This window comes from Artibeus jamaicensis, unplaced genomic scaffold (genome assembly GCF_021234435.1).
Source record: "Artibeus jamaicensis isolate MK-2021 breed Jamaican fruit bat unplaced genomic scaffold, CSHL_Jam_final contig_525, whole genome shotgun sequence".
NCBI lineage: Eukaryota > Metazoa > Chordata > Mammalia > Chiroptera > Phyllostomidae > Artibeus > Artibeus jamaicensis.
Window position 1 is genome coordinate 781,223 of NW_026521874.1, and position 27,931 is coordinate 809,153.

The window sequence follows — 27,931 nt, forward strand, 5'->3', positions numbered from 1 at the left end:
TCGTGTGGCTATGGACACCAAGCAGCCCTGAGTCAGGGCTCAGCATCGACGCCCTTCTCTTCAACCTCTCCCTCCCTTCCTGCGGTGAGGAGCCTTGCTGGGCAACGGCGATGTGTGGACAAGCTGCCCGGCAACAGAAACCCACGGCTGCGGCGAGCCCTGCATGGAACGCCCACCCTCCGCAGCCCACCAGCTACCACTCTGGCTGAGGATCAGTTTATTAACCAATGTTTATTACTGAGCACCTGCTGTGCACCAGGTACGCCTCTGAGGGGGAAGGAGCAGCAAAGAAAACAGGTGTCTGCCCCAGGAGTCAGGGGACAGAAGGCAGAATTGTTAGGTGACCAAACTGCAAGGTGGCCCTGCTCTCCCCGGGCTTCACGGTGGCTGCTGGGAGCTGCGGCGGGATACTCAGGGATGCTATCAAAGTGACGGGTAGGTGGGGACGTCCCCCTGGGAACAGGTCAGTGGCCACCGGGCCCCCAGAGCAGCCCTGTGGGGGGCAGAGGCCTTGACAGGGGCCCTCCCGGCCCAAGGCTGAGTTGGTCACACGGGGCAGCCCACACTCTGCTGCACCGCAGGGCCCCCAAGCCCCCGAGAATCCACACGGTGCCCACAGGAACCACTGCAGAAACCACCTGCAGAACCAGAAACGTCCTGTGGATTCCCTGGGCTGAGACGGATGGGGGGTGGACACACCCACGTCTGGGCTGGCGGCAGAAGGCCCTCTCCCTGCCCTCTCCCGGCCGGCACGTCGCCCAGCACCCCAGCCCGGCTCACCCTGCAGCCTGGCTCTGCCCTGCCGCTCTGCTAAGTGTGTGTGGGCTGCCGGTCCTGGCCAGCTCGGCTGGGACAGGGCCAGGCAGGAGGTGGCTGACCCTGCAGACGGTTCCTTAAATTTGTAACTTAAAAACAAGAAAAACGGAAGCAGCAGCCTCTGCACTGCCCTTCCTGCCCCAGCTGCCGAAGCCTTCGCAGAATCAAAGGCACCTTCCTCGTCTCATCCCCCCAGGGCCTGGGGCCTGGTACAATCTGACCCACCCGCCGGGACCCTCAGAGCCTTCAAATCCCAGCCACACCCTGCTCTTCAACGTGATTGCTCAGCATGCAATGGACTGGCGGGTATTTCAGCCAGTACCTGTGACAGGGAGGGAGGGGACTCATGAAAACCCGCCCTGCACAGGCTGCAGAGATGTCAGCAGGTGGGTGTTTTGTTTTGTTTTTTTTTCAATCTCTCACTTTATCCCAAAGAAGGTAGTTTGCTTTTTAAGAAGCAGAAAAGACTTTGTATGGAATTTAGTCGATGACACAGCTAAAGGGTCCCACTGCCTCGAGGGTCCCAAAGCCTTTGGTAAATCCTGGGAGGTGAGAATTTAACCAGCTCCCCTGCTGATCCATTTCACTCCTGGCTGCTTCTGTAAGATGTCCTGCAAAAATTCCGGAGACCACGTGGTGTCTCACTGTCTCTAAGACAAAGGGACAGGCACTGCAGGCTGCTCAGGAGCGGTGACGCGCCTGCCATCAGAAAGGGCACACACACACCCGGGTGACAAGGGTGGGGTGCTGCTGACAAGGGTTTGGGGGCACGGCTGGGGGCACTGTGGGCTCCCCCCATGTGTGTATAGGTTTGGGGTGCAGGATAAATGGGGGGAAGGGGAAAGGATGCTGATGCTCAAACTGTACTTCTGAAACAGTGTTCGACGCCCTCACCCTGGGGACACAGGGACAGATGAGACAAGTGGTGACTCATGCTAACCGCTGAACATCTTCACAGCTGCCTAAGAACTAAGACACACAGAGTGAACGCCGACGTCTGGAGTATTTGCTCCCCGTGGCCCTGACGTTGGGGTGTCTGTAACCCGCACGCGAGACGCTGTCTCACTGATTGGGAGGAACATTTGCAGACCCACAGCTTTGCGCCCTGCACCCTCCGGTTCGTCTCCCACCTGACGAGGGCCGGTGGCCCCGAGGCGTTGGCGGGAAGCACACCCTCGTGGCCCTCCTTGGAGATCACACTTCCTAATGGTCCGGTGGTGCGGGGTGTCCTGTGGGTGACTTCAAACGACTTAGTCACTGCTATCAACATCCCTATGCCGGCTGCAGGGGTGTCACTGGGCTGCCTCACTAGTTCCCCACCCTCTCAGGTAGTTCTTTCTGTAACAGCAGCAACCACCCTTCTCACGACTGCCCTGCACACGCACTCAAGAGGCATCAGGCACAGAGCAGGCCAAGCCCGGTTAGAAACACAGAAAACGACATCCTTTCTAACCTACTTAATGACATTCAACCACTGAACAGCGGGCCCCAAATCGCAGCCTGCAGGGGAGGGTGCCAGGGTTGGCCAAAGTCCATCTGAAAACTGGGTGTGTCCGGGGCACAGGGCCCCCAGCCCACACAGTGCTGGTTTCGGGGAAACCTTTCTGAGATCGGAAGACAGGACATGTAGGGCGCACCGAGTCCCCAGAGGACGTGACGTGGGGAACATCCTTCCCGCGTGTGCCGCACCCCAGGCGCAGCAGGGCGGCGCTCTGGCCACCCGAGGCACTGGGCCAGGCCTGAGCGCCCTTCTGTAACCCGTTCTTTCTAAAGGCCCACTTCCCGCCCCAGCCCTGCGTGAGCCTTTAAATGACGGCCCCTCGCTGGCCACAGTAACAAGACGTGAAAGCCGCGGCCAGTGTGCCCAGCGGCATCCTCGTTCGGAGAGAAATACGCCACTTCGGCTTTGCCGAAGCTCAAGTTTGCGGTGGCTGGTGAAGAATTTTAAACTGGTGAGTCCGGGAGGCACAAGAAAACAGAATCAATGTGCCGCAGAAAATGTTTTCAACGATTCACAGGGCGTGTGTTTATTTTACTGAAGGGGAAGAACAGGATGTAGAGTGGATGTGATGCGTGCTCTTGGCGGGAACTCAAGGCTGACAAACGTGAGGACACATTCGCGTCATGAGGAGGCAGCCAGGCTCCTTCACGTGTCACTTACCCAGGACACTTCTGTCGAGGTGACTAAATTTTCTGGCCGGGCCAGTGATGCTGTCACTGCACAGAATTCCTGCTGGACCGGGTGAGGACTTGGGGTGGCCACGTTCCTGAAGGCAGATACGAACAGACACACAAGGACATGCAGTGACCACTACACAGTCAGACAGCGGTGATTTAAGCTGGGCACCGACTGTTGACTCGTGGTCCTTGGCAAGGTTGAAACAGTGAAGAGAGGCCGGACGTCACAGAGAAAGAGAAGCTCACGAGGATGCGGAAACCGGGAGGACATATACCAACAGTGACAAAGTTTGACCTGAAGTTCTGTCACTGAAGGCCGTAGGGCTGCCACCTCATGGGGTGGGACGCAAGGAGAACATGCTGGCCACGGAAGGGAAAGGCCAGTGGAGACCGGCTGCAGGCCGGGCTGGATCCAGGAGGGCAGATGATGCCCCGAGCACAGCTCTGCCCTCCCAGTACCGCTGCTCCCGTGGGAAAACTCGGGAAGAAGCCTGCAGCTCCAGGTGGGCGTCCCTGTGTGTCATTGTGACTGTGTTGTCAGACCAGTTTCTGGTCAACACCATAGAGAAATGGGGATTATTTTCATGCCACCAAGGAAAGGAATGGGAGAGAGAGTAGCAACGAACCAGTCTGGGCAAATGGACATACAGGAGAAAGGGGGGCCTCTCAGGGCGACGGGGTGGGGGAGCACAGTGGCTCCCATTTTCCCCAAAAGGAACGCAAATGCTGATGTGAAAAATCCTCAAAATGACAGGGATTTAGGAAGGTGAAGGCAATCCGAGATTACTCATCCCAGAAACGGAGGCAAGGTGTGGGACTGCGTGAGCCCTGGAGACTCCCGAGTTCCCAGGTGCCTCGGAAGTGGCTGGATGTGCCGATGGCCCTCATGGTCTGCAGACCTGCGCAGCGGCTGCCAAAACAAGGAGGAGTGCGGCGCTAACCCCAGAGGGCCTTCAGGGCGCGCTGCGTGAACGCCTCGGAAGCTCTTCTATAAACATGCACGCACACAGACATTTTCCTCTGCACACACGCATGGAAAAGCATACGGAAAGTTCCAGGACGGGCCGCTATCAGAACACAGGATACCTCAGGAAAACAGAGGGCGGGGCCGGATGTCACGGAGGGCCCCCAGCCTTGTACACAACACTTCACACCTTCACGACAAGGACAGACCCAGTGTGCGACTCCACGAAAACCTGGTGTGCAGGGCTCGGCACACACCTCCGGCTTCTCCTTTCGAGAAGCCAGCTGGCTGCTCTGATGCTCTGCAGGCTGTTCCCTGCTCATCCTGCTTCTCTGAGTGCAGAGCACGTGCTCTCGGCGATGGTCAGGAATTTGAAATCAACGGCAAAGACACCTCCCTCCTCCCAACCGCAGAAGCCGAACGTACCCGTTACTTCTGCCCAGAAGCAGAAAACAAAGACTATTCTTGACCAGTTTGCACACTTTAAAACAGCAGATGAGAGGATACCATATGTTCGGAAGGCTCCTGACCTCTATTTACTTCTATATTTAGCACGAGGTTCTCCGGATGAATAACGGCTTGTTTGGGGAGCCATCACAGCCCGGCACAGCAGCGTCTGCCTTCTTTAGGAAGAAACGCGGCCGTGTGGGGGGAGCCGCGGCCCCCACTCCTGTTGCCTGGTTGGCACTCGCTGGAGGCGCCGTCCCTGGGAAGCGAGTTCAAGCTCGGCTGCTGAGGGCCAGAGGGGACCCACATCGACACGGCGGACCACACACAGTATTCCCGGTCTGGCTGGGGGCACAGGACGGACCGAGGGACAGAGAGAAAGACCACAGGAGGAGCGAGTGACCGGCAACCGGCAGACCCCTTAGGGCGTCTCTGCTCCAGACTATCTGCAGGCAGGAGACTGGGGATGCAGTCGGGGCAGGCAGCGGGTGAGCTCACCCACCGAATGGACTGCAGTTCGGGAGACGATTTCCTCCCTCCTTGAGTGCGACGCTCAGTGGGGCTGGAGCAGCGGTGGGTGGTCCCACCGCACCCGGGCACAGAGCCCTCGGGGCTGTTTCCCCTGCACTCTGTGTAGGACGCCAACCTGAGAAGACGGTATCAGCCAGGGACGCCCTGCCCTTCGGCTCTGGTTGGGTTCCCCCAGGGCAAGGCGTCCACCCTCTGAGGACCAGGCTGCCGGGAGGGGGCTGGTGCCGGGAGGGCTGCTGAAGGTGGGCTGGGGGCTGGGAAGAGGCTGGGAGGCTCAGGGCAGAGCCACTGCTGGCCCAGGGACACTGCGAGAAAGACGAGCGGCAGATGGCCAGTCCGCACCTGACAGAGGGCTCAACACCCTGGTCGTTAGGGAAGCGCACATTAAAACCACACAGTATCCACCACCCCCTCCGCCCCCCTCCCTGAGTGGCTAAAATCACAGAGACTGACTGCTCCCGCACTCCCCCAGGCTGCGGGACCAGAGCTGCAGGCACTCTGGGGTCAGAGGTGCTCCGAGGGAGGAAGAAGTAGCTGTTGGCGGCCCTTGATGGGGGTGGGGGGGTGGGGTTAACGAACCGTGGGGGCTCCGTTTGTGCAACACCTTCTGATCTGGGGGGCGTTTCAATGAAGCAGCTGCAGATTCCAAATTCTGCATAAATCCTTCTGGTTTCTCAATTCAAAACCTCTGGAAGAGGCAGACACAGGCCCAAGGAGGCCGACCTCTGCACCCCTGACCAGACTTTGAAAGGAATATAATGGAGAAAATGACACCCCGGGGTCAGAGGTCATCACCTCTAGGTGCCCAAAGCAATGGGGGGTGCCGCCAGCCCTGGCTTGTGCTTAAACATTTTTTGTGGGCACTGTGCCACCTTGCTGACTGCTCCCCCGAGACGGTTCCTACAGACGCACAAACCAGCCAAGAGCCTTGGAGCTTTGTGGCCTGTGCTCCAGACCTTCCCGAGCGGCAGAAAGCGCTCATCTGGGCACTGCACTGCCCGGCTCCACGAGGAAAACAGAACCATCGGCCCGAGAAAGGACAAGTGTGTCTCCTTTGAGCTTTCCAGGTCAGCCTGCAGCCCCCCGAGGCGGGAAGACTCAGTCACTCGGATGTGTGATGGGAGCAGCGGGCGGACGCGGCCCAGCTCCTGCGGCTCCCTCCGGAGCACAGCATTTCAGAAGAAGAAAGGGGGCAGCGGGCGGAGCCAACAGGCGGTGGGAGGCGGCTCCCGTCTCTCTCTCTCTGTACTTCTCTCCGCAGTGATTACAGACCAGGGCGCTGGCCAACAGGCCGACGCCCAGCCCGCCCTTGGCATCCTGTCCCTCCGCTTCTCGTTTCTATTTTTTTGCAGTTAGGGGAACAGCGGACGATGACACACACTCACGTCTCGGCCAGGCCGGCCCCTGACCTCCCAGCTTTCCCCGAAATCCCCGCCCGGGGGGGAAACCCGACGTCTGACCCGGCTGCTTCCTTCTGCTGCTTATGGGTTCTCTTGGTCTGGACTGTAGACACTGAAGCCCCCCAGCGAGAAGCGGAGATTCTGGGCCGAGCCTGCGCCTTCACACAGGGCAGCGAGGGGATGGGGTCGGGGCTCTGGACGAAGCGGGCCCGAGGCCTGAATAACCCCTGCAGCCCGCCCCCTGCATTCCCTCACGTGTGAAGTGGAAACAGTTCCTCACTCCGCAGGCGCATGCGAAGGGTCACACACGATTGTATTTGCCAAGTGCCCAGCCCACACCAGCTGCTCAGCCGACACGAGCGCCCGCCCGTCTCCTCGAAGCCTTGGGAGGGCGGTGTTTCCAGACGCCACGCACACGGGCCCCGTCCTGGGGGCTGACGGAGGTCGCCTTCCTACCGGTCCAGAGCCGGCCACCCTCTCCTTCTGGCAGACCCCATGAGGTCACGTTAGCCTAGTCACCAGTCAGGGAGCATGAGCCACAGTGACACTGGTCATTGGTGACCCTCTGCGCCCGTCCAGGCCGAGGCTTTCAGACGCCCACAAGGCGCCACCTCCCTGTCTTTTCTGCTTGGTGGCCAGGGACTCAGGTGCGCTGGAGCCTCCACGGAAAGGGCCTGGCTCTGAGTCACGGATGGATGTCACCAACAAGGGACGCCTGGCACAGAGTTCAGCATCCAAAGAAACTTTCTATTTTACAGTTGGAGGGATGTGCCACTGCGCATGGGCACAGCGTAAGGAGACATTCTACCCACTCTGGAAGCTGAAGGGGACAAGACCCCCCATTTCCCGGGGTGGGCACAGCCCGGAGCCGGGGACGTGGGCTCCGTGAGCGACAGCAACGCGGCCGCGGCCTGGCCTTGGCAGTGCCTCCCGCGGTCCAGCCTTCAGGGCTCTCCATTGGCTCCCTTCCCCAAGTCTGACCCTCCAGCCCCTAGTGACTTGGTGAACGCTCAATATCCTTCCCAAATTTTCCCTCCTGCCCCAAAGCCAGCCCGGCTACAGCCTGCAACCCAGGGCCCTGACCAGCATGAGCACTATCAGCAGGGATGCAATGTTTGCACAGAGCTTGTTCTCAACAGAGGGGCCGCCCCTCCTCCCGCAGCCAGATGTGAGGCAACGTCGAGGGGCACGCCCTTGGCAAGCTCTCCGCGAACTTGTCTTGTGAATTTACGACCCAGGCCAAACAGCCAGGCCTGGTCATCATTTGGCAGACAAGGACCCAGAGAGGAGGGGCTGAATTCCAAGAAGGTCAAGGCCACACTGCCTTCTGAGGGGCCGCACACAGCCCTCCCAGCTGCAGGCGGCGTCCTGGGAGAAGGAACCTCCAGGGACAGTTGGTCACAGCCCTGCTGCGGCTCTCTGGACCAGCCTCCTCCCAACGCCCTGGCCCTGAGTCGGAACGAAACCTCCCTCTATACAAATTACTAGTTATGAAAACAGCCTGGGGCGTGAAGCCCAGCACAGGGAACGAGTCCGTGATGTCGTCCTGTTTTGTGCGGTGCCCGGCGAGAAACATAAGGAGGGTCGCTTCTTACGTCACATACTTGAAACTGTTACAATGTTGCACATCGTCCATAATTGAAAACAAAATTAAAAAAAGAAAAGCTCCTGTGTATTAATGAGACTGGACAAGCCAGCCCAGCACATGAAGGCAGAGACGTCACTCCTTGGTCACATGGGTGCCACACAGGGCCCCCCCACCAGATCCAGGGGCCAGGCCCCCCAAAATGGCTCGTCTCCATCAAGCTGGCGGGAAAGACAGGAAAATGGATGTGGGTTGTCCATTTCCGGGTCCGGACGGGACATGTCACCTGCCTCTGCTCCTCACCTCGCATTGGCAGCACCTAGTAACTACCCAGAGAGGCCAGGGTGTGAAACCGCGCGTCCACCGAGAGAAAGCAGCGGCCAGCAGCAACCCCGCCGCATGGGGACCCCCAGCCGCGGTGAGCGAACCCCGCCAGCTTGGTGACTGGAGGTCACGGGGGCGGATGGGACTGACACCGCAGATGGCACCCATCCTCTCCTGGGACGGGACGAGATGTGAGCCGCTCTCCTGTCGGCCAAGGAGACGTACAGGCCCTTGTTTCAGGGCATGGAGCTGATGAACCGCAGACGCCGGCCGGGACTCTCCTCACTGACCCGCGGTGCCCAGAGGCTGTGCGCAAACCTGCCCCTGACGCCGACGCCTCCGCCGACAAACGAAAGAAAATGTGAGACAGAAAACAACTTGGCACATGCTGCATGATGACGCTTCAGAAATGCCAACAGAGCTGAGAATGTCCCTGCCCAGGACGCTGTGGCCATGGCAACACTGTAGCAAAACATGTGCCTGGCGACACTGTTGCAAACAAATCGCCAGGCTGCCAATCGCGTAAATGTCAGGTACAACTGGCGGGGGGGGGGGGGGGGGGGGGGTTGTACCTGGCAGGCGGGTGTGAGCCACCCTTTGATGTTCGCAGGACAGGCGTGTCCCCATGGTCAACTGGCGTGACTGGTGCCCTGGTTCCAGTGGTTCCCTTCACAGCTAACGTTGGTTGTTGGCAATTAGTTGCTGCCCCTGAAGTCTGTCTCCTTCTCTCTGGGGGCCTGCTGGCCATCGATCCTTTCTGCTAGTGTGAAAAGGATGAGAGTCATGGAGCCAGGGATGGCCAGTCCCAACACCTCCGAGACAGGAGGCAGACACAGCACACGCAGCCTGCGGCCACCTGTCCCCACAGCCACCCCAGCACCCTGAGGGTGGAAGGCTCCTCCACTCTCGTCGGAGCTCAACTGCGACCTTATTGCCATCCCCATCTTGCACACGTTGGCATGGAGACTCATGTCCAGCTCCAGTGGAACCCCACGGTGAAGGGGAGGCAGGTGCCACCCCTGCCCACTGCGCCACTTTTGCCTGGGAACGACCGAATTGTACATGGGGCCACCTGTGGCGGTCTCCAGCTTCCCCCGGCACCTCTGCAGAATCAGTGCAGAAATCTGGGGCAACCCCTCCCCACAGTTTCGCCTGCCCTCTGCTCTGCTGCCCTCCTGCAGGCACTCCAGCCCCAGGTTGGCTTCAAGGGCCCACGAGACCCGCGCCCACGCTGTGCAAGGCTGCATGTCAAATGCAAGCGTGTCACACTCGCCGCAGCAAGAGGGGGCTTTGGTCCCCGCCTCCCCCTAAGCATGTAGTGCACTTGCATTTTCTAACTGGGCAGGGTGACCCGGACCTGGGGGACCCCCAACATCCTGCCAGGTCCCCGTGTCCTCTCCAGCCTTGGGCCCACAGTGTTCCTACCCTCACGGCATTCCAACCATGGGGACCTCCCAGTCCTCCCAGGAAACCTCGTGACTCCTGCCCCAGTGCCTTTGCACGCGTGGCTCTGTCACCCAGGCCTGGTCTGCACCCACCACCCCCTGCAGCAGCCCATCAACCCTGTTCACCCTGCGGGCCCATCAGGTCAGGAGCTCTCTCCCTACGCCAACCCGGCGCAGACCCCCCCGCATGAGTTGCTGTGACCGCGGCACAGAACGTCAGCAGTCGTCTGTCCCATCACTGTTGGTGCCCGAAGTGGAAACGGCAGCCTCCACGGGACAGGTCCAGTCTCACTCAGCATCTCTCTCCAGGCACCGGGACCAGTAGGCCTCCTGACACCGGGTGGGCACCCGGGGACCTTAGGAGAACTGAGACCTCAGGGCCCAGTGTGGTCACAGAACCAGCGGCTGCAGCAGAGATGGCGGGGCTGGGGGACGTGCAGAGTGGCTGGCCCAGACCCACCAGGTCAGCGGGGGCCTCTGGACAGGCTCCCAAGTGAGTCCACACTTGCCGGCCTGTGAGAAGCTCAGATGTCGCTTCGGAAAAGCACAAAACACCCAGGAAACAGCTTTCGTCTGGGTCCATTTGCTAAAACACTGCCCTTGCCTCCTCCCAAGCACCGGGACCTGGCGCCCCATCCAGGCTTAGGGGCCCCTCAAACAGCAGCACTGGATGGAGCCCTGTCGTCCTAAAGCCGCCTGGGTCCCGTGGAGGATTCCTGGCTGCCGGGCACTCACCTGGTGGCCCACAGCTACCGTGCCACGTGCCGCAGCTGGGAAGAGTGCCGGGGAACCAGGCTCACTGTGCTGGCTGCACGTCAGGGGGCTGGCCTGCTGGAGCCGCAGTTCCATTTATCTCGGGGCCCTGGGCCCGGCGTGCGGGATGGCCTCGCTGACGTCCCCCGGGAGGCGGATATCAGGCCCTCAGATGACAGTACCATGCCAGCTGGATGGCAGCATCCTGGACAACATTCTCCCAGCCGTGGACGCAGTGTTGGGGTGACAGCACGGCCCAGGTGGCCAAGGGCACGCACTGGTGGTCCCTGTGGTGCCCCAATGCTGCGGAGTTTGGAGCGTACAGGACCTTGTTCGTGAGGAGCAGGTGGCGCTGGGTGCTGCACCCCCCGCAAAACCCCATGCAGCCTGGGTGACATAATCTTGCCTGCTTGCACCCGACCCACACCCGGGGAGGCTTGGTCCCCTACTAACCCGCAGGCCTCCACTGTGGCTGCTCATAACAGGGGGCTCCCGTGTGCCCCCTTTTCAAGAAGGTGAACTGGAGGGGCCAGTGCCCAGGACCAGTTTTCACATGTGTGGCCGCCAGCATGGAGTGTGAGCGCCCCCATGTGGCTCCCAGGGAACACATCCCACTGGCGAGCGAGCCCTGTGTTCTGGGCACTGGCCCAGACCCAAAGGGATAGGGGGGATCTGGTGCCCATGAGGCGCACCTTCTGGCAGAGAGTAGGTATCTGGAGCGAGCAGAACACGCACCTGCTGAGTCCCCAGGAGGGGAGCAGGGGCCCCTGGGACAGGGCTGCGTGGGTGCTCGTCACGTGCAATGAAAAGAGACAGGAAAGAGACGGGGGCTGGTGAAATCCTCAGAGGAGGCTGCTCCGGCAGAGGGGAACCAGGGGGAGGGGCCCTGCCGGGTCAGGAGAAGAAGCCGACCGAGGCAGTTAGAGGGCCCGTGGGCGCCTCGAGGGAAGGGACAGTCTGTCCCCTCAGCACGGGTCCTCGGGCCACGGGGCACAAGACGACAGTAGTGCAGGCGCTCGTGGCGGCCCACCAAGCCATGGCCCCAGCCTAACCTAGAACATGTGAGGCTGCTGCTGCCTCACAGGTGACGGCTGTGCTGGGGGGACAGTCAGAAAAGGCGCCGAGATGACAAGGGGACAGAGGGCGGAGGGCTCCCAGGGCCGAAAGCCAGGGAGTCTCTGGGAGCTGGAAAGCCGAGAAAATCTATTCTCCTCGAAGCCTCCAGAAGGAACCAGCCCTGCTGACCCCTGACCTTTGACTTCTGTCTTCAAGAACTGTAAGACCATATCTGTTTTAAGCCACTCAGAAAAAAAAAGAGAAAAAAAGAATGCAGAAAAATGCCTGCAAGGCACGGAAAGAAGCAAGCAGGAAGAGCAGAGATTGTCACGTGCGAGATGGCTACATGACAGAAGGAGACCAGAAAAAGGCCATGAGGAACTGGGTATAGGGAGGGGCACTGGCCACACCTGCAGACCCTGGGATGACAGCCTGGGGTGGGGGGGCTTTGTCCTCTGAGGCGGCACGTAGTGTGACTACAGAAATAACCTGAACTTTAAGAAGATTGCTGGCAAGTTCTGAACTCATGCCCAGGCCCAGGGAAGCACAGTGGGACTGGCCTTGACCGTGAAGCCAGCTGGGCCACAGCCCAGGGGGCGTCCTGCACATGATGGCAGTGCCGGGCCTGCTCACTGCTGTCTGGCTGTGAGGCGAATCATTGATGAGTTTAGCCCCTCACCATGTTGGAGAGAAGGGTCCTCTCGGAGATTTTCCGAACTCGACTGACAGGGGACGCGGGGGGAATTATGAAAATTACCGACACCCGGGCCAGTCCTCTGACGATTCCGAATCTCTGAGGGTGGGTTACAGCCTGGGAACTTCTCTGTTCAGCTACGGTCGACACGATTTAGAAAACAGGACCTGGGCACGCTGACCGTGGCTCAGGTTACTCACTGAAACACTGATCGAACCTCCTGGCCGAGAAAAGCCCAGGCCTGGACGGCCTCGCTGGGGAATTCTACCCAACGCTTAAAGAAGCATCAAGTCCACTCTGTCTCAGACTTTTTCAAAAACCAGAAGAGGAGGGAAGACTCCCAAACTGTTTACCAGGCCACAGCCAGAGGATACCACAAGGAAAGAAAACAACAGGCCAGTGTCCCTCATGGACACAGAGGCAAAGCCCTGCAAAAAATATTAGCAGACTGGACCCCACAACACATTACAAAGATCGTCCACCACGATGGACTGGGGTTTGTTCACGGGATGCAAAGCGGGCACCATATCCACACATCAATTCACACGACACACCCCATGAGCAAAACGAAGATGGAAAACCACACAGTCCTACAGACAGGTGCAAAAAAACACCTGACATAATCCAGCACCGGTTTATGCTGAAAACACTCAACACACTAAAGGCCAAAGAGCTTTCTTTCTAGACCTGGTTTCCTGGCCCTTTAAATCAGGCAGGCGAACTGGACTTTGCCCAATGCTTGGTACGGCTCTATCAGGGCGACCCTCCGAAGTGTGCCTGCCGTCCTCAACACTGGAGACGGAGGCGCACGAAACGTTTCAGTGTCCTTTTCTAGTAATTGTCACCGCGTCCTTCTCTGGACTGCCTCTGGTAGACGGATCTCCGTCCTTGTGATGGGCCACACTCCTGCTTTCTGCACACCTGGTAGTCTGTCGCTGGGTGCGAAGAGCAGGGCGCATTTCACACTGTTGACTCTTGTAACCTGTCAAGATTCTCTAGCTCTGTGCTGGGGTGTGTTAAATTATCTGGAAACAATTTAATGCCCATGGGTCTTGATTTAAGCTTTTAGGCAAGATTAGAGCGGCTTTTAGGTCTGAGTCCAATTCTGCACTGCTCCGGAGGCCAATCCTTTCAGTACTTCACTTAATGCTGATAAATTATGACATTTTCCTTCTGGCTGGTGGCAGTGGGAGCTGTTCCGGCCCCGTACTCGCTGAGCTCTGGTCTGCCTAATCCCTTCGAGTGCTTCTTTGGCTCAGACAGCTTCTCCAGATGCAAGCACACACCAGGTCACGGAGACGGAGATGGGCGGCAGGCCCGCTGCAGACTTGGGATGTGGTCCCCAGCCGGCTCTCTGCTGGGGCTCTGACCTGCCCACCTGCTTGGGTCTGCCTCCACCTGGGGGGCTGCTGGGTTCCACCTGCTCCGTCTCAGGGTGCAGCCCAGAAACTCGCTCCAGGGAGAAGCTGGAGTATCTGAGGAGCTTGTCGCCTCTCTTTCCCTCTCAGAGTTAACTGCTTTTCATTGCTTGATGTTAATAGTGCCTTAAAAACCGTTGCTTTATCTATTTTGTCCACTGTTTACTTGTTTCCATGGGGGGTGGAGTGGGGAGGGGGCCCAGCTTCTCTCCCTCCAGGCCGGAAGCTGGAGTCCAGACTTCTCAAGACATATAAATAATTACTCTTGATTAAAGCCACTTTAATTTAGATTTCCTCTCATGTGCAATAGGAAAAGCACCCTCACAAAGACAGTCATCCACAAGGCAGTTTCATTTCAATTTTATTAAAGTGTCTTAAATTGAAGATACTCAGGGATTACCAAGAATCTTCTCTGAAAGCCAACTCCTGTGGTAGGAGGGAGGCGCTACAAACGTTTGAAGGTGTCAGTGGGAACTGCTTCTGCCTGCTCTCCCCCTAGCTGCTGGCTGGGAGCAGCCACACTAAAAATGTGAAGTTGAGTTGGACGGAAAGAAAAAAACAAGGTCAGAAATTTGGGGAGGAAGCAGAGTCCACGTGGGGAGAATAACGCACTGGATGGGGGGGGGGGCGGGCAGTGCCCTGCTGGGAGAACAGCGGTGAGCAACACTCCGAGAGCCACTCACACCAAAGGCCATTGTGTCAGCCAAAGCGGAATGCGTGTCATTTCCCACAATTCTGCAGCGATCCTACTGACCTCGCGCCGGCCTTGCTCCCAGGTCGTAGGACACTGTCGGGCAGGAGAGCCACCCGGTGCGCTGACTCGTTCATCTGGCGCGATTCCAGAGCCAGGGAGCGGCTGTCGAAGGAGGCCCGGCGCCCCCGTGCAGACGCGGGAGTGGGCGCAGGAACGGCCGACCGTGCAGACGTCAGCCCTAAGAAGGCCCCGGCCATTCGAAGCCCCTCGGGCAAATGGGCTGCAGAAAGTGAAGGTCCGGAAGGGAAAGAGTGGCGTCATCACGGAACAAACCACATCACAACGTGGCTGGATAGAGCAGTGTGCACCGTCGCACAAGGTAGCAGCAAACTGCAGCGTTGAGAAAAGCGCTACTTACTCTGAGACGTCAGACGTCCCTCCGCCGCGTTGCACCCTGACCCTCGACCCGCCCTCCGCTCCACCTCCCTCCTGACCCTCGACCCGCCCTCCGCTCGCTCCACCTCCCTCCGGACTCACGGCCCCACACGACGCCTCTGCGAGACTGCGTTTTCGAAGCACACGCCGCCGGCGCCTCTGTTGGAGAACAAGGCTCTCCGCTGGCACGAAGACAAGGGCGGCTACTCGCGACCCCGCAGAAAGAAACCCGGAGACCCCGGTTGCCAGAAGGCCAAGCGTGTCGGACCGTCGTGCAAACGCAGCGGTGGCAGAGAGAGGACCGCGATGCTCAGAGTGGGCCACCCGCACGGCCCCTCCAACGACAAGGGTGTCACCTGACGAGCGTCTGTCCGGCGCTCCTGGGACATCGGACGCCACAACCGAGGACCCAGGCGCCTCAGGCGCCTCGTGTGTGGGACGCGGCTGACGTCAGCGGACGCGTCCCCTGCGTGACTGCGGGTAACGGAAGCCGGGAAGGGTCCCGTTTCGTGCTTAGGAGACCGCACGACCATTTCCCACGGCGGAGTGCGCTTTGTTACTCGAAGCGCTCCATATGACGCCCAAGTCCTCGCACCTTGCCGGGCCGGACTGAGGGGAGCACGTGGTCCAGGGCCGCAGCCGGTCGGGCGCGATGTGGCCCGAACCCAGGCAGTCTGTTCCTGGAGCCTGGCACCCGCCCCAAAAATGATGCAGAAAACGGGCAGATACACGCCGTCGCCATTGGGCGTCTAGACACAAACATGCACCGAGGATTTGGAAACACGTCAGCTGGGCACTAACACCAAGCCAGTGTCTTCCGGAAACTCAAGAATGAGCAATATCAGGAAATCTCTCAACATTAGAAAGTCGCGTCGAACAAAGGAGAAAAAAATAAACTATGATGACTTAGATGCTGAGAAAGCAGTTGATAAACTCGAGTAACCACTTCTAATAAAGTCTCTAAAAATAAAATTCTTAAATATGTTAAAAATTATTGGCCAAAGAACAAGAATAAAGATCACTTAATTCAGTAAATAAGAATGTGTTTTGCCTTAAAATCAGAGCAAGACACTAATACCCGTAATTGCATTGGTATTCAAATTAATTCGAAGTTCTGGCATATCCAAAAATACAAGAAAATAAATAACCATAATAAATATTAGAAACATCATAGTTAAGTGTTTTCTTACTGAATCTGATGGAAAACACAGGAAAAGCAACACTTGTATGTTAAGGCCGTTGGATTGAAGATAAATACAATTTACTTTTTTCTGCATATTAAAAATAACCAGCTAAAACTTAAAAATGGAGAAAAAGATTCCATATGTCTAAAGTGATACACATTTTAAAGCAAATTTTTGAATAGAGTGTCTGACTGTGGAGGATGTGAAACAGCATCTTCACGAACAGAAGAGCAGACTGTGGACTCGGGGACACAGAGGGGAAGGTGGCTGCTGGAGGAGGGGGCACGGAGTCCTAAGAGGAAAGTTACTGTGAGAGTAGATTTTAAATGTTTTCACCACAGTAACAATGACGAAATGGTAATTATGTGTGGTAGAGGGTGTTCGTATGGGGAACAAGACAGCAGTTAATGAGTAATAATACAAGAATAAACTGTTCTGCACACTCGGAACTGTAAACCTATTTTTGCCAAAGGCCTTCCAGGGAGACTCTCAGTTTAATTTGAAATCAAAACCGGTGTAGCTCAGTCCCCACTGTATAAAAGGCTCCGTGGGTCCCACCTGGCTCTACGGACCACAGGGTCAGTTTGGGAGGCTCGGGTTCCCGTGCCGTGCACACTCCCGCCCCGTGCGAAGTTGTTTTCTACTTGCTGGAGTTTCATGAAACAAAACACTAACTATATGCAATTGCCCTTTAGACCCTAAGGAGCAAACAAAGAGAGCTCTTCAAAAATCCACATTGCCCTCGCCAGTGTGGCTGAGCTGGTTGGAGCATCATCCTGTAAATGAAAGTTTGTGGGTTCAAGTCCCAGTCAGGGCACATCTCTAGGTTGTGGGTTCCATCCCTGGTCCAGGCCCATGCGAGAGGCAACCAATTGATGTTTCTGTCTCATGTTGCTGTTTCTCTCTCCTTTACTCTCTCTCTAAAAAAGCAATGAAGAAATGTCCCCAGGTGAGGATTAACTAAATACATACATAAATACATAAATAAAAACCCACAAAATAAAAACCCACATGGAAGATTCTGTAAAGGTAATTACATGGGAGCACCGTTGACAGATATAAAAATATTGGTCTTCCAGGCGTCCCTGTCACAGCTGCACCCAGAATGTGACAAACAGCCCACAATGTGCCCCTGTGTCCTGGGTGTGAGGCCTGGGCAACGGGCTCTCCAGAGATCAAATGACATACAGGAGGTTCTCACCATCCTGTATCCCGCCCTGAGGCTGCAGGGGGAGGTAGAAGTTGTCCAAACACAGCCTGGATCACACATGACCATCCGTGAAATCACCACTCAGCTTCCTCCCTGTCTTGCCGGCCTCTGTCATCTCGGGGTCAGGAGTCAACACCACGCGGCGGCTCTGAGTAATGGAACCTTAGTAGACAGTCAGTTAAAGGAAGGGTTGTAAATCCTGGAAAGATGTAGGGTTTGACAAATTGGCTAAAGGGTCCTGTTGAGGAACTACCCAGATGTCATGCCAAATTACCGACAAGTAAGAATCTGGCAGCAGCAGAGCAGCTAAAAGGGACAAGCAATCAACAGGGACGAACAGTGCTGAACAGGGAATAATTCAAATACTAAACACTAAGGAAGGTCCCCCTGGAAACCAAGAAAGCCCTCAGATATTTCCACACACAGAAAAAATATTATGATTGTGCTCTGAAAATCAAGTGTGAGGTGAAGGGTATGTACCGAAATTTCACCACACAAATGATGTTCCTCCAAATTAATGCGATTCATCTGGAGTTTGCTCTGAGAATTAGCATATAATTTCAATAATCTCAGTGGCATTAACTATACACTGCCTCATAAGATTAGTTTCATTTTTCAAAATAGAGCCCTAATCACTTTTTACTCTTCATGCTGAAATTTGGATCCTTGTCTTAGAGTTATTTGAAGTGACTACTTTTCATACCCATTGCCCTCAGATGACAAGGACATTTATCAAACAGCTCTATTGAACTAGAGTATTGCAAGGAGGCACTATTACTAAACATTGGGTGATCTCACCTTAGAAGGTCACTAACCAGCAATCTCTGCATCTCTTTCAATGTCTCTGGGGGCCATACTGCTGCCCCGAGCTCCAACCCCTCCTTGTCCTCTTGAGACATCTTGGTGACGCTGTTTTTTCTTTAAAGATTTTATTTATTTTTAGAGAGAGGGAAAGAAGCATCCATGAGCGAGAGACACATCCGTTGGTTGCCTCTCACATGCCCCCTACTGGGGACCTGGCCCGCAACCCAGGCATGTGTCCTGCACTGGGAATGCGAACTGGTGACCCTTTGGTTTGCAGGTCAGCGCTCAATTCACTGAGCCATACCAGCCAGGACACCATGCTCACTGGTTGACAAAAAAACCCTGACCTCACCTTGGAGGTCAGGCCCAGCCCCTCTGCCCTTCCCCATACTATGTAAACACCTCTCCTTCCTGCTGGCCTCTTGCTGAGATGAAGATAGTCCTCCCTTGACCTCAAACCCCAGACGCCTTCCCTAGAGTGACAATCGCCTTCCAGAGAAACTGCAGGACTTAGGGATTTAACCACAGGCTGATGTCTGCACTCAGTGAACACCGCAGAAACGGTGTTGAGGCACACACACCGCCCACTCCCAAGGGGAGGCACTGTCAGAACAGACACGTTTGTGTCATTCACAGGTAAAGAACATTTAAGACCGCAAGTACAATTTTATCCCAAGACCTGACAGCTCCAACAGTGTGCACACGAATGCCTGGGCTCGTGTAAACACACCCGCCTTTGTCAGAGGGAGCATGGCTGGGGGCTCAGCCTTCCATGTGGGAATCGGGTAGCCCCAGATCTCCGCAGCTCTCAAGAGCAAAGGACATCTAGTTACCTTGCATGAAATTTTTAAAAGATTTTATTTATTTTTAGAGAGGGGGAGGGAAGGGGGAAGGGAAGGAGGGAGTGAAACATCAAAGTGTGGTTGCCTCTCATGCACCCCCTACTGGGGACCCAGCCTGCAACCCAGGCATGTGCCCTGACTGGGGACCAAACTGGCATTCAATCCCCTGAGCCACACCAGCCAGAGCTGCCCTTTTATTTTCCAAAAGAAACAGGCATAGACCACAAAGTCATACTGCTCGTCACATACAAAGAGGGAGGAAGCAGCAGTGGGAGGCAGCGCTTCTCTCTGCCAGGTTGGCCGCAGCCTCTGGAGCAACAAACAGTCTCTTCATCCTAACGGCTTGGCTTCCCATCTTTCATGCCCAGAGGATCAGCAAGATGACCGCCTCACCGGACAGACATTAGTTTGGTGTCTCTAAACTAATCGGTGTTGGATTTGTACAGTAGGAACTTTAAGGAGAAATAGAGCTCGTTCCTGCAACTTGGGAAGCTCCTTAATTTCTTACCCTCTTGTCCCAACAGCCAAGACGATGAATCCATCTCGGGGGACAAGGAAAATGCAGTATACACACACAATGGAATATTATTCAGCCTTAACACGAAAGCCTGTCCCAAGAGGGATGAACCTTAAGGACATCACACTATGTACGTGAAGTGAGGCAGGCACAGAGAAATAGCGCACAGCCACAACTGTGTGTGGAACCAGGAAAGGGGGACTCATAGAAGCAGGGAGTAGAATGGTAGTTGCTGGGGGCTGGGGGAGGGGAGATGGCAGTCAAGGGCACCAAGTGTGTTGTGCGGGTAAGTGGGTCTGGGATGTACAACATGGTGACTGCCATTAATAATGCTACGGTAATCCCCCCTTAAATGCAGAAATATGTCCCAAGACCCCCAGCGGACGCCTGAAACCACGGCAGCACCAAACCCTCTATGTTACGTTTTTCCCTACAATAGATACTTCTGATAAAGTTTAACCTGTGAACTAGGCGCAGTAAATGATTAACAATAGCCGATAATATCACCCTTGATGTGTGATGAGGACCAATGTGAATGTGACATCGCATCAGGGCCGATCAGGAGGGTCACCAAGCCGTGACACTTGACCCGGGTAACTGACACCGTGGAAGGAGGACGACTGTGTATTGCATATTTGAAATCTGCTAAGAGGATTGTCTGTTCTTACTACACACAAAAAGGAGCTGAGTGAAGAATGTGCTGACTAGCTGGACCGTGGCGATCATTTCACATGGCTCCTCTTACCGAACGCCACACTGCACGTGGCCAGGGTTCACTTGTCCATCACACCTGCTCGAAGGGGGGTAAGACCGTGGTCTGGGAGGAAAGGTGGTGCCCAACACAGTGGGTGTTCACTGCAGTTTTGCCGAGATGCCTGCTGAAGAGATTCTGTTGTGACCTGGAGTCCCCCCCTTTTCTGGACACTGCAGTGTACAAAAGGGACTTTAGGGGACAAGGCTGGACCGCCATGCTCACTGAGCACCCCCTTGACCCTCCAGCCTCCCGCTGGCTGTACACGGGTTCTGAGAAACCTGCCCCCGCTCTCCAGCCGTCCTTACCCCAGGGTCTCTCCCCACTGGCTTGTTGTCCCTTCACCTCACATCCTCCTTGCACACCTTGAGTCCCCACTCAGGCCTCTTCAACAGGTTCAATGCCTGTCGTGCTCTAACATCACCCACATTGCCACCTGGGCAGGGACCATGGTCACCACTCATTTCTGCAGTCCCTGGACTGCCCATCTGCCAGGACGCAAGCTTCCTGTCCAAGCTCTGGGCCATTGCCGCCTCCGCAGCACACAGCTCGGGATGCGTGGGCGGGACTGACCGTACCAGAAGTGACCCACTCACCCGGAATGGCTTACTTACGTTTCGCTTCTTGAAGGCAGGGAATGGTAAACCAACTAAACTCCAGGTTCCTGTACCACTGTCCCTGGCTAAGGCGACAGGGACTCAGTGTGCAGAAACAGCATCGCCTGAACTCAGTGGTTCACCCGCCCAGTGTCCAAACTGTCCACCCTGCCCCCCTCGGATGGATTCAAGCTGGAATAACCAGCTATGACTGGCAGGTACCAGCCGCAGGCCGGAAGCACCACCGAGATGACACAGCTGACTGTAGGAACAAAATTCAGCCTGCTTCACCGCTGGAGTCTAACCCCCAATTCCTGTCCTCCTTTGCGGTCCCACCAAAAGGGTCATCCTCACTGACACTGGGGCATGAGGGAGCACAGCAGTTAGACCTAGTGGGGGGCGGGGGGGGGGAGTGGCAGGGGAGACACAACCCGAGCAAGCCTGCCCTTTCTGACGGGGGCTGTGAGGGGCTGCAGGGCCGCCTACGGCAGGGCCAGGGACCAGCTTAGAGACCAGTCTGAGCGCTAAGTGCACCGCGGTGCTTGCTGAGACTGATGAGAGCGCGCCAAGACCCGCGCCTCCTGGCTGCATTTCCCAGGGCGCCTTCCTAAGCTCCAAGGGCCTGCCCGCGCCTCCGCAGGCCCCTGGCTCCCATCTACCGCCCCGTTCTACTCCGGAAACCCAGGCCCAACCCAGGAAGGCTGCAGTGACCACCAGTGGACTCCTGCAAGGCCTGGTCGTGGACAGGCGGCCGGGCAGCCACAGTCAGACCTGCTTCTGAACTGGTCTGAGCCCTTAAGTGACAGCGAAGGCGCAAGTGGTCAGGAGACCTTTTTCCTTCCCTAAAGCTTCCAGGTCAAAGGTTAAAAGGCGGACTCATATTGTAGTTGTCGCCAGCACAGTGCCCACCCCATGGACCTGCTCATTCCAGGACTTAATTTGACCAGCCCGCTACCTGCAGCCCCAACTCAGCCAAAAGCATCAAGTGAGGTCGCTTGTGCCACGTGCTCCAGTGAGTCAAACCAATTCCATCTCCACCCCCCTGGCTCAGCATGTCGTTTAAGATGGTTGTTTTATCCAAGACAACAAAAACCTTCACTACCTAAGTTACTTTAGGTACATGTATCAATCAGTAAATTGGTCGTTCTTATTTTTGAAAATCTCTGAAGATGTTTTGAGCCTGCCAGACCAAAAAACCCGCTCTGTAGGGGATTTTATAAATGTTAATCATGAACATGAGGAAACCACTTTTCCAAACACTTTACCCTGGGTCTTAACAGTGCTCCCTATGTATAAGTTTCGCCTTGTAATGAAATATTTCAACACACTGATGACACCAGGCTCAGGCTGGGTCCTGACCTGCTCTAGCTCACAGGAGGCAAACACAAAGCCCGCAGGCCCTCCACCTTGTTTCTACCCAGTGGCAGGGCCGAGGTCTTGCTTCAGCGTTCCGGAGCAGTTACATTCCCAGTCCTGAAACCACACTGGGCTCTCTGCAGGCCACCACGAGGCTGATGTGGGGCCCGGGGAAAATGAGTTGGACACCCCTGCTCTAATACTTACTAGGTTCACCATAACCGAGGTCTTCAAGTTTCCCCCCATTAGATACAAGACTTTAGAGTCGAGGACAAATGTCCCCCACTTGTTTAAACTGGATAGAAACGTATCCCTTCAAAATGATAATCTCTGCTACTATTTCACATTACTAGAGATTCAGAAAATCCAAGCAAAGTATAAGCAATATATTTTGCAGCAGTATTTTTTCCAATGACTTTTAAATCCTTTCCCACCCCATTAAACAAGCAGCTTCCAAAATTTAAGGGTTACATTTGAGTCAGAGTATCTGTTACACTTGTATTCTACACACACGCACACCCTTACATTGTTATCCAAGAGGTTTCATCCTCCTTTGGAGAAGAGGCTTCACATATCAGACTGTTAGCATCTGGTTCGAATTGGATAAAGCACAGCATATACAGCGATTCAAACCTTAAGATACTCTACTGGTGTTTAACTTCAATCTTAATTAAAATTTAATCAATTCTACCCATTGTATCTATGCATTTGAGTGATCCTTTCCTACCTTTATTTTTGGTAAGAAAGCAATCATTTAAGGGAAATTGGATGGTTGAGTAACTTTGGTATACTTAAGTACAGGAACGCTTACATGAGCAGAATAGCTCACTCCTTTGACACTCTGATTCTACAGTCCAGTGTCGCCCAGATCAAACTCAGGCCAGACTGACCATGGAGGCCACACGGAAGACTCCCAAGGAGTGACACCGCTTCTCTGGTGCAGAGAGTCTCCTGATTACTTGTCTGTGTCCTTGTACCCCTCACAGACATCGCTCAGGGAAAAAGCCATTAAAGCTGCAGTGCTCTCGCTTAAGTCCTTGCTTTTTGGCATCTTTAAAGCTTGGAAGTACTTAATAGCAGTGTGTAAATATAGAACATCTTCCTAGAATACCTTTACAATAACATCTAACATTGGAACAAAAGGTAATTAAATGCACAATCTATATTCATTTTTAATAGATCACTTTCCGTAAGCCCGTTATCATTTGTATGGCTTCATATGGTTTGAAAAGCTCTGTAACTAGCAGATGGTTACTTCAGCCATAAAATAAAAGCAACTACAGTTCTTAAAACGTCTACTTGGAATGTCTAAAACGCGTACCGCTTTTGCTCTGGCAGATCACATAATCCCAAACAAGCTCTTTGTAAGGGACACTACCTAGCCAGAAAGCAGGTGGGAATATTTCAGCTTAACTGCAGACAATATTTATACCTCTTAACTTACCACATAAAATATTATTGACCTGTCATTTCATCTGTGTAAAATATGATTCAAATGTACAAAAAACCAGGACAGGGAAAATTGGATGGAGCAGACTCCACAGTGACTACAGTGAAGGCGATCAACAGCAACAGCACAGTTGTCCTTGTCAGCGGTCTCAGAATGCCTATTAAACAAGGGAGGAGTTCACTTGCTTAGATATTTGAAATACAACTTTATTCTGGTTCTAAACGAAAGGAATGGGAATGACAGTTAACAAACAAAGTTTCACCACTGAATATTGTGATGCGGCTGCAGCAGTCTTAGAGTGGAAACTCAATAAAGAAACAACTGCGTTTCAAAACAGCTAAGTATGCAGGTCCAACAAATGAAGGTATTTTTAAACTGCCACACTCACTCCGAAGCCCATTCATCTCTGTCAGCATCCCAAAGATCAAGCACAGGTTCTGCTCAGCTATATAATAAAGTGGCAAACACGCCGCACCACTGACATCACAGGACAGCTGCCTATAAAACTAGACTTCTGACGCTGGGCTCCAGCTTCCCTTTCTCACAGGTCGTCGTCCTCATCCGGGAGAGCGGTGGTCTGGGCGACCTGGGGAGAGAGATGGGACACGGTGACACTCCGGACTGAGGCCAGCAGGAACACACCGCCCTAATGGCATCACCTGAAATGCAAACACGCACCTCGAGGTCGTGCTCATACTGCGCCGCCAACGCTGGGTCCATGACAACCTCCGGAGGGGCGAGAGCAGGCATGGCAACAAACTCTAGGTTAGGGTCTCCGATCAGTTTTCTAGCAAGCCAGAGGAAGGGCTTTTCAAAGTTGTAGTTGCTTTTGGCAGAAATGTCATAGTACTGGTAAAGAGAGAAGTAAAGTTCTACTTAAATCATTATTTTAAGGTATGTTTTGAGCGAAAAAATAAAATACGGTTCAATCGACACACATCTCTGAACCACATTAACGGCCCCGCACTGTAGTTTCACCTGAAGGTTCTTCTTTCGGTGGAAGACAATAGATTTTGCTTTGACTTTCCTGTCCTTAATATCCACTTTGTTGCCACACAGCACGATGGGGATGTTTTCACACACTCGTACCAGATCTCTGTGCCAGTTAGGCACGTTCTTGTAAGTAACTCTCGAAGTGACATCGAACATTATAATGGCACACTGGGCTGAAAGACAGATTCACAGTAATTAGTACATGACCAGCATTTCACTACCTGGACGGAAAATACTTAGAAACTATGAATTTGAACGCATAGTCTCAGAACAAAGTCTAGATCATCTAGAAGTCTCTCAATTTCAAGATCTCTTCCAATTCTTAAATCATCACAACATTCAACTATGTTTAAAATTCCTGTTTATTCTACAATACATGAAAGTGTGAAACAGCAGTTTGTGAAGCAGCAGATCTGAGTGTCAAACCCTATCAAATCTCTTCCTGTAATATTTCATTACTGGTCTACCTCACCCCCAAAAAGTATCCAGAGTTAAGTAAAAGACAAGCGAGCATTCCAGAGAACTCACCTCCATCATTACAAGGATCTAGAAATGAATTCAAGACCCTCAAGTGGCTGAATACACTAGGATATTTCCTGCCTGTTCTAGAAAGGCAGGTAGGTTCACACAATGACCTGTAGAAACAGTCACCATCAACTTGGTAAGAGGACAAGCCCCAGTGGGCGCCGCCCAGTAGGTTTTTGGCTGAAGAAATCTGCAGGTGCCCAAGGAAAGCTAAAGGCATGGAAAGATCCCCAACAATCCGTTGACAGAGTGAGACCACAGGAAGGTCATTTTCTCTGGTGGCTTTTGTTTGGTATAACGGCAAACACTTATTTCCTTTGCAATTTTTAAAACAAACATTTTTAAGGGAAAAAAGTATTTTGTAAAATTCAGTACAATTAAAAAGAAGTCAGGTGGCCTCACACCACTTGTGACAGACCCTGCCCCTTCATCCGGCCCTTAGTCCGTGTTCTCCGTCTTCATGGCTAATGGCATGGATGACAATCACTGTACCCACCAAAACATACCCAAGCTCAGTTCCCACGCGCTGAGGCTGCACCCAGCTTGTCTGCTGGTTACTCTCAGGAAGTTACAAGCCTCACTATCAACCACTCATTTCTAGGGTGCCTCTCAGAGCCCAGCACCCCACCGACGACCCCCGGGAACCTGCACCCCATCCCGCCCCTTCCTGCGCAGGTGTCCGCAGAGGCCCACCTTGGATGTAGTAGCCGTCCCGCAGCCCGCCGAACTTCTCCTGGCCCGCCGTGTCCCACACGTTGAACTTGATGGGCCCTCGGTTGGTGTGGAACACCAGCGGGTGGACCTCCACGCCCAGGGTGGCTGCAACAGCGGCACACACGTTAGTCCCCAGCCCGTGCGCCGCCCCACGCGCCCGCTCCCGCCCGGCCCCACGTACCTACATACTTCTTCTCAAATTCACCCGTCAGATGGCGTTTCACGAACGTGGTCTTCCCAGTCCCCCCGTCACCAACCAACACGAGCTATTGAGAAACAGCACTGAAATGAGCCCAGAACACCGACCGCTGCTGGACCCCAAACCGCGAAGCCGCGGGCTTTCTGGACCCCGCTTCCCCGAGGAGCACTCCCACTGTCCCGCAGCCACTTCAAACAAAGGGCCCGAGGGACGCGGCCCCGCGCCCTCACCGCGTCCAGGGGCCCAGGGAGCCTCCGCCGCGAAGGCCCGCTGGCCGCCGACAAAGCCAGCACCGCCCGCACCGGGAGGAAAACCCGTCTAATCGAGGCGCTGCACACGAGCCCCCGCGTCCCCGGGGCCGCCCTCCCCCCGGACCCGGGCGCTCCCCGCCGCCGGCGCCGCTCCGAGGACGACATACTTTGAACTGAACTTGGGGTTCTCCTTGGGCGGCCATGGCGATGTGACTGCGGAACAGAGAGGAAGGGATCAGGCCCAGCGCACGTGACGGGCGGGCCCACGTGCCGCCCACAAAGGCCGGCGCCCCGAGCCCCCCACTCGCACACGCGGGCAGGGCGGCGGCGGCACGCGGACGCGCAATGGCGGCGGGTCCCCGCCTGCTCATTCAGCGCCGGGCCTGGCCGCGCGCCCGCGACACCGCCGCTCGGAGGTCGGCCCGCGGAAAGCGCCTGGTCACGCGGCCAGGCCGGGCCTCCCTGCCCTGCGCTCTCGCCCCCCTCGGCCCGTCCCCGCAGCCCCGCTGCCTTGCCAGGGCCCCCGCGCTGGGGCCCTGGCCCACGGCCTCCGCCACTGGGGAGAAGAGCCCGCGCCCGCCCGCCCGCTGCCGCCTGGGCCTGAAGTAACCGCCCGCTCACAGCCGCCGCTCGGCTCGCCGCCGCGACGACCCAGCCCGGCCCTCGGTCACCGCCCTCGGCCCTGGCCCGCGCCCCCGGCCCTCGTTCCCGGCCGCTGGTCCGGCCCAACCGCCGCCGATACCTTCCAGAAGCGTCTCCCGGGCCGTCTGACTGAGAGTTGGAAAGATGGCGGAAGCGCAATTCAAATGCCCGGAGACGCAGCCGACGCCGGCGCGCGCTGGAGGGGCGGGGCAACGGCGCCGCGCCGCTCCCACGTGGCCTGGCGCGCGCGCGCACGGACTCCGCCGGCCGCACCCGTCTGCGGGCGTGCGGGAAGGGGCGGAGGGCAAGGCGGGTGAGGAAGTCGGGGCGGGAGCGCGCACGCAGGCGGCTGGCGAGCCACGTGGGCCCTCCCCTGGGAGCGGCTTCCCGCGCGCGCATGCGCTGACGGGAGGTGGCGCGCCCAGAGGCCGCTTTGGTCACAGACCTGGGAGGGGTCACGGGGGAGGGGCGGAGTGGGGGACCCTTGAGCGGGAAATGCTACGTAGCGGCCCTCACAAAGCCCATAGGCCTCACGCACGGACTCGGGCTTGGCAGCCCCTGTCTGCAGCATGGTCGATGGCAGTCCCCTGTCCCCGCCCCTGGGTCTCCATCCTTGGATCTCCACCTTGTGAGGGCATGATCTAACTGGCCAGAAGGCTTTGTGGCCGTTTCCTGCAAATAGAGTGATGACTTTGGGGGTTTTCACCCTTGGCCGCCCATGCTAGTTGCCAACCTGTCCATGCAGTCCATGACTAGGTTCCAGACCCTTGAGATAAAGCTATCAGGTCCAGACAAGAGCCGGCCACTCAGAAGTCACCCGCTCCTGGGATGCCCACCTTATTGGGCCATCGTGGCTAGAAAATGAGATGAACCACAAGCTCAACAAGTACCAGGTCGCTTTCGGGAAAGTGGGCCAAATGGAGTCCTCCACTCTCCTGTCCTAAGTCTGAGGCCAGTTTTCGGCGTTTTTATAGGGGCAGCCCCAGATCTTCAACTGATGCCTTGGTCCCCCCTCCCAAGCAAGCATCCTCAAGTGGCAGTAAGAGCAGGCAGCCAGGAGCCTCATCAGAGTAGTCACGGTCCTCAGAAAAGGTCCATGCGGACTCCCCGCTCAGGAGAATCCAAATGACCGAGAATTTAGCCATTGGTCCTAAGCG

General features: G+C 55.7%; 1 protein-coding gene across 1 annotated transcript; it reads right to left on the minus strand.

Moving 5' to 3' along the window:
* Positions 1–23,635: 23,635 nt before the first annotated feature.
* RAN (RAN, member RAS oncogene family) lies at positions 23,636–26,981 on the minus strand. Its single transcript, XM_037161096.2, has 7 exons — positions 26,875–26,981; positions 26,300–26,345; positions 25,864–25,948; positions 25,662–25,787; positions 24,429–24,616; positions 24,129–24,299; positions 23,636–24,036 (listed from the first exon to the last, which is right to left on the minus strand). Exons 2-7 carry the CDS (start codon positions 26,333–26,335, stop codon positions 23,992–23,994), a joined length of 651 nt encoding a protein of 216 aa, XP_037016991.1. The 5' UTR covers positions 26,336–26,345; positions 26,875–26,981; the 3' UTR covers positions 23,636–23,991.
* Positions 26,982–27,931: the final 950 nt, after the last annotated feature.

Coding starts and splice junctions, on each gene's coding strand:
- RAN (XM_037161096.2), bottom strand. CDS start 26,335: ATGGCCGCCCAAGGAGAACCCCAAGTTCAGTTCAAA. Junction 25,788..25,863: donor ATTTGAGAAGAAGTATGTAG/GTACGTGGGGCC, acceptor CCGCTGTTGCAG/CCACCCTGGGCGTGGAGGTC. Junction 24,617..25,661: donor GGACGGCTACTACATCCAAG/GTGGGCCTCTGC, acceptor TCTGTCTTTCAG/CCCAGTGTGCCATTATAATG.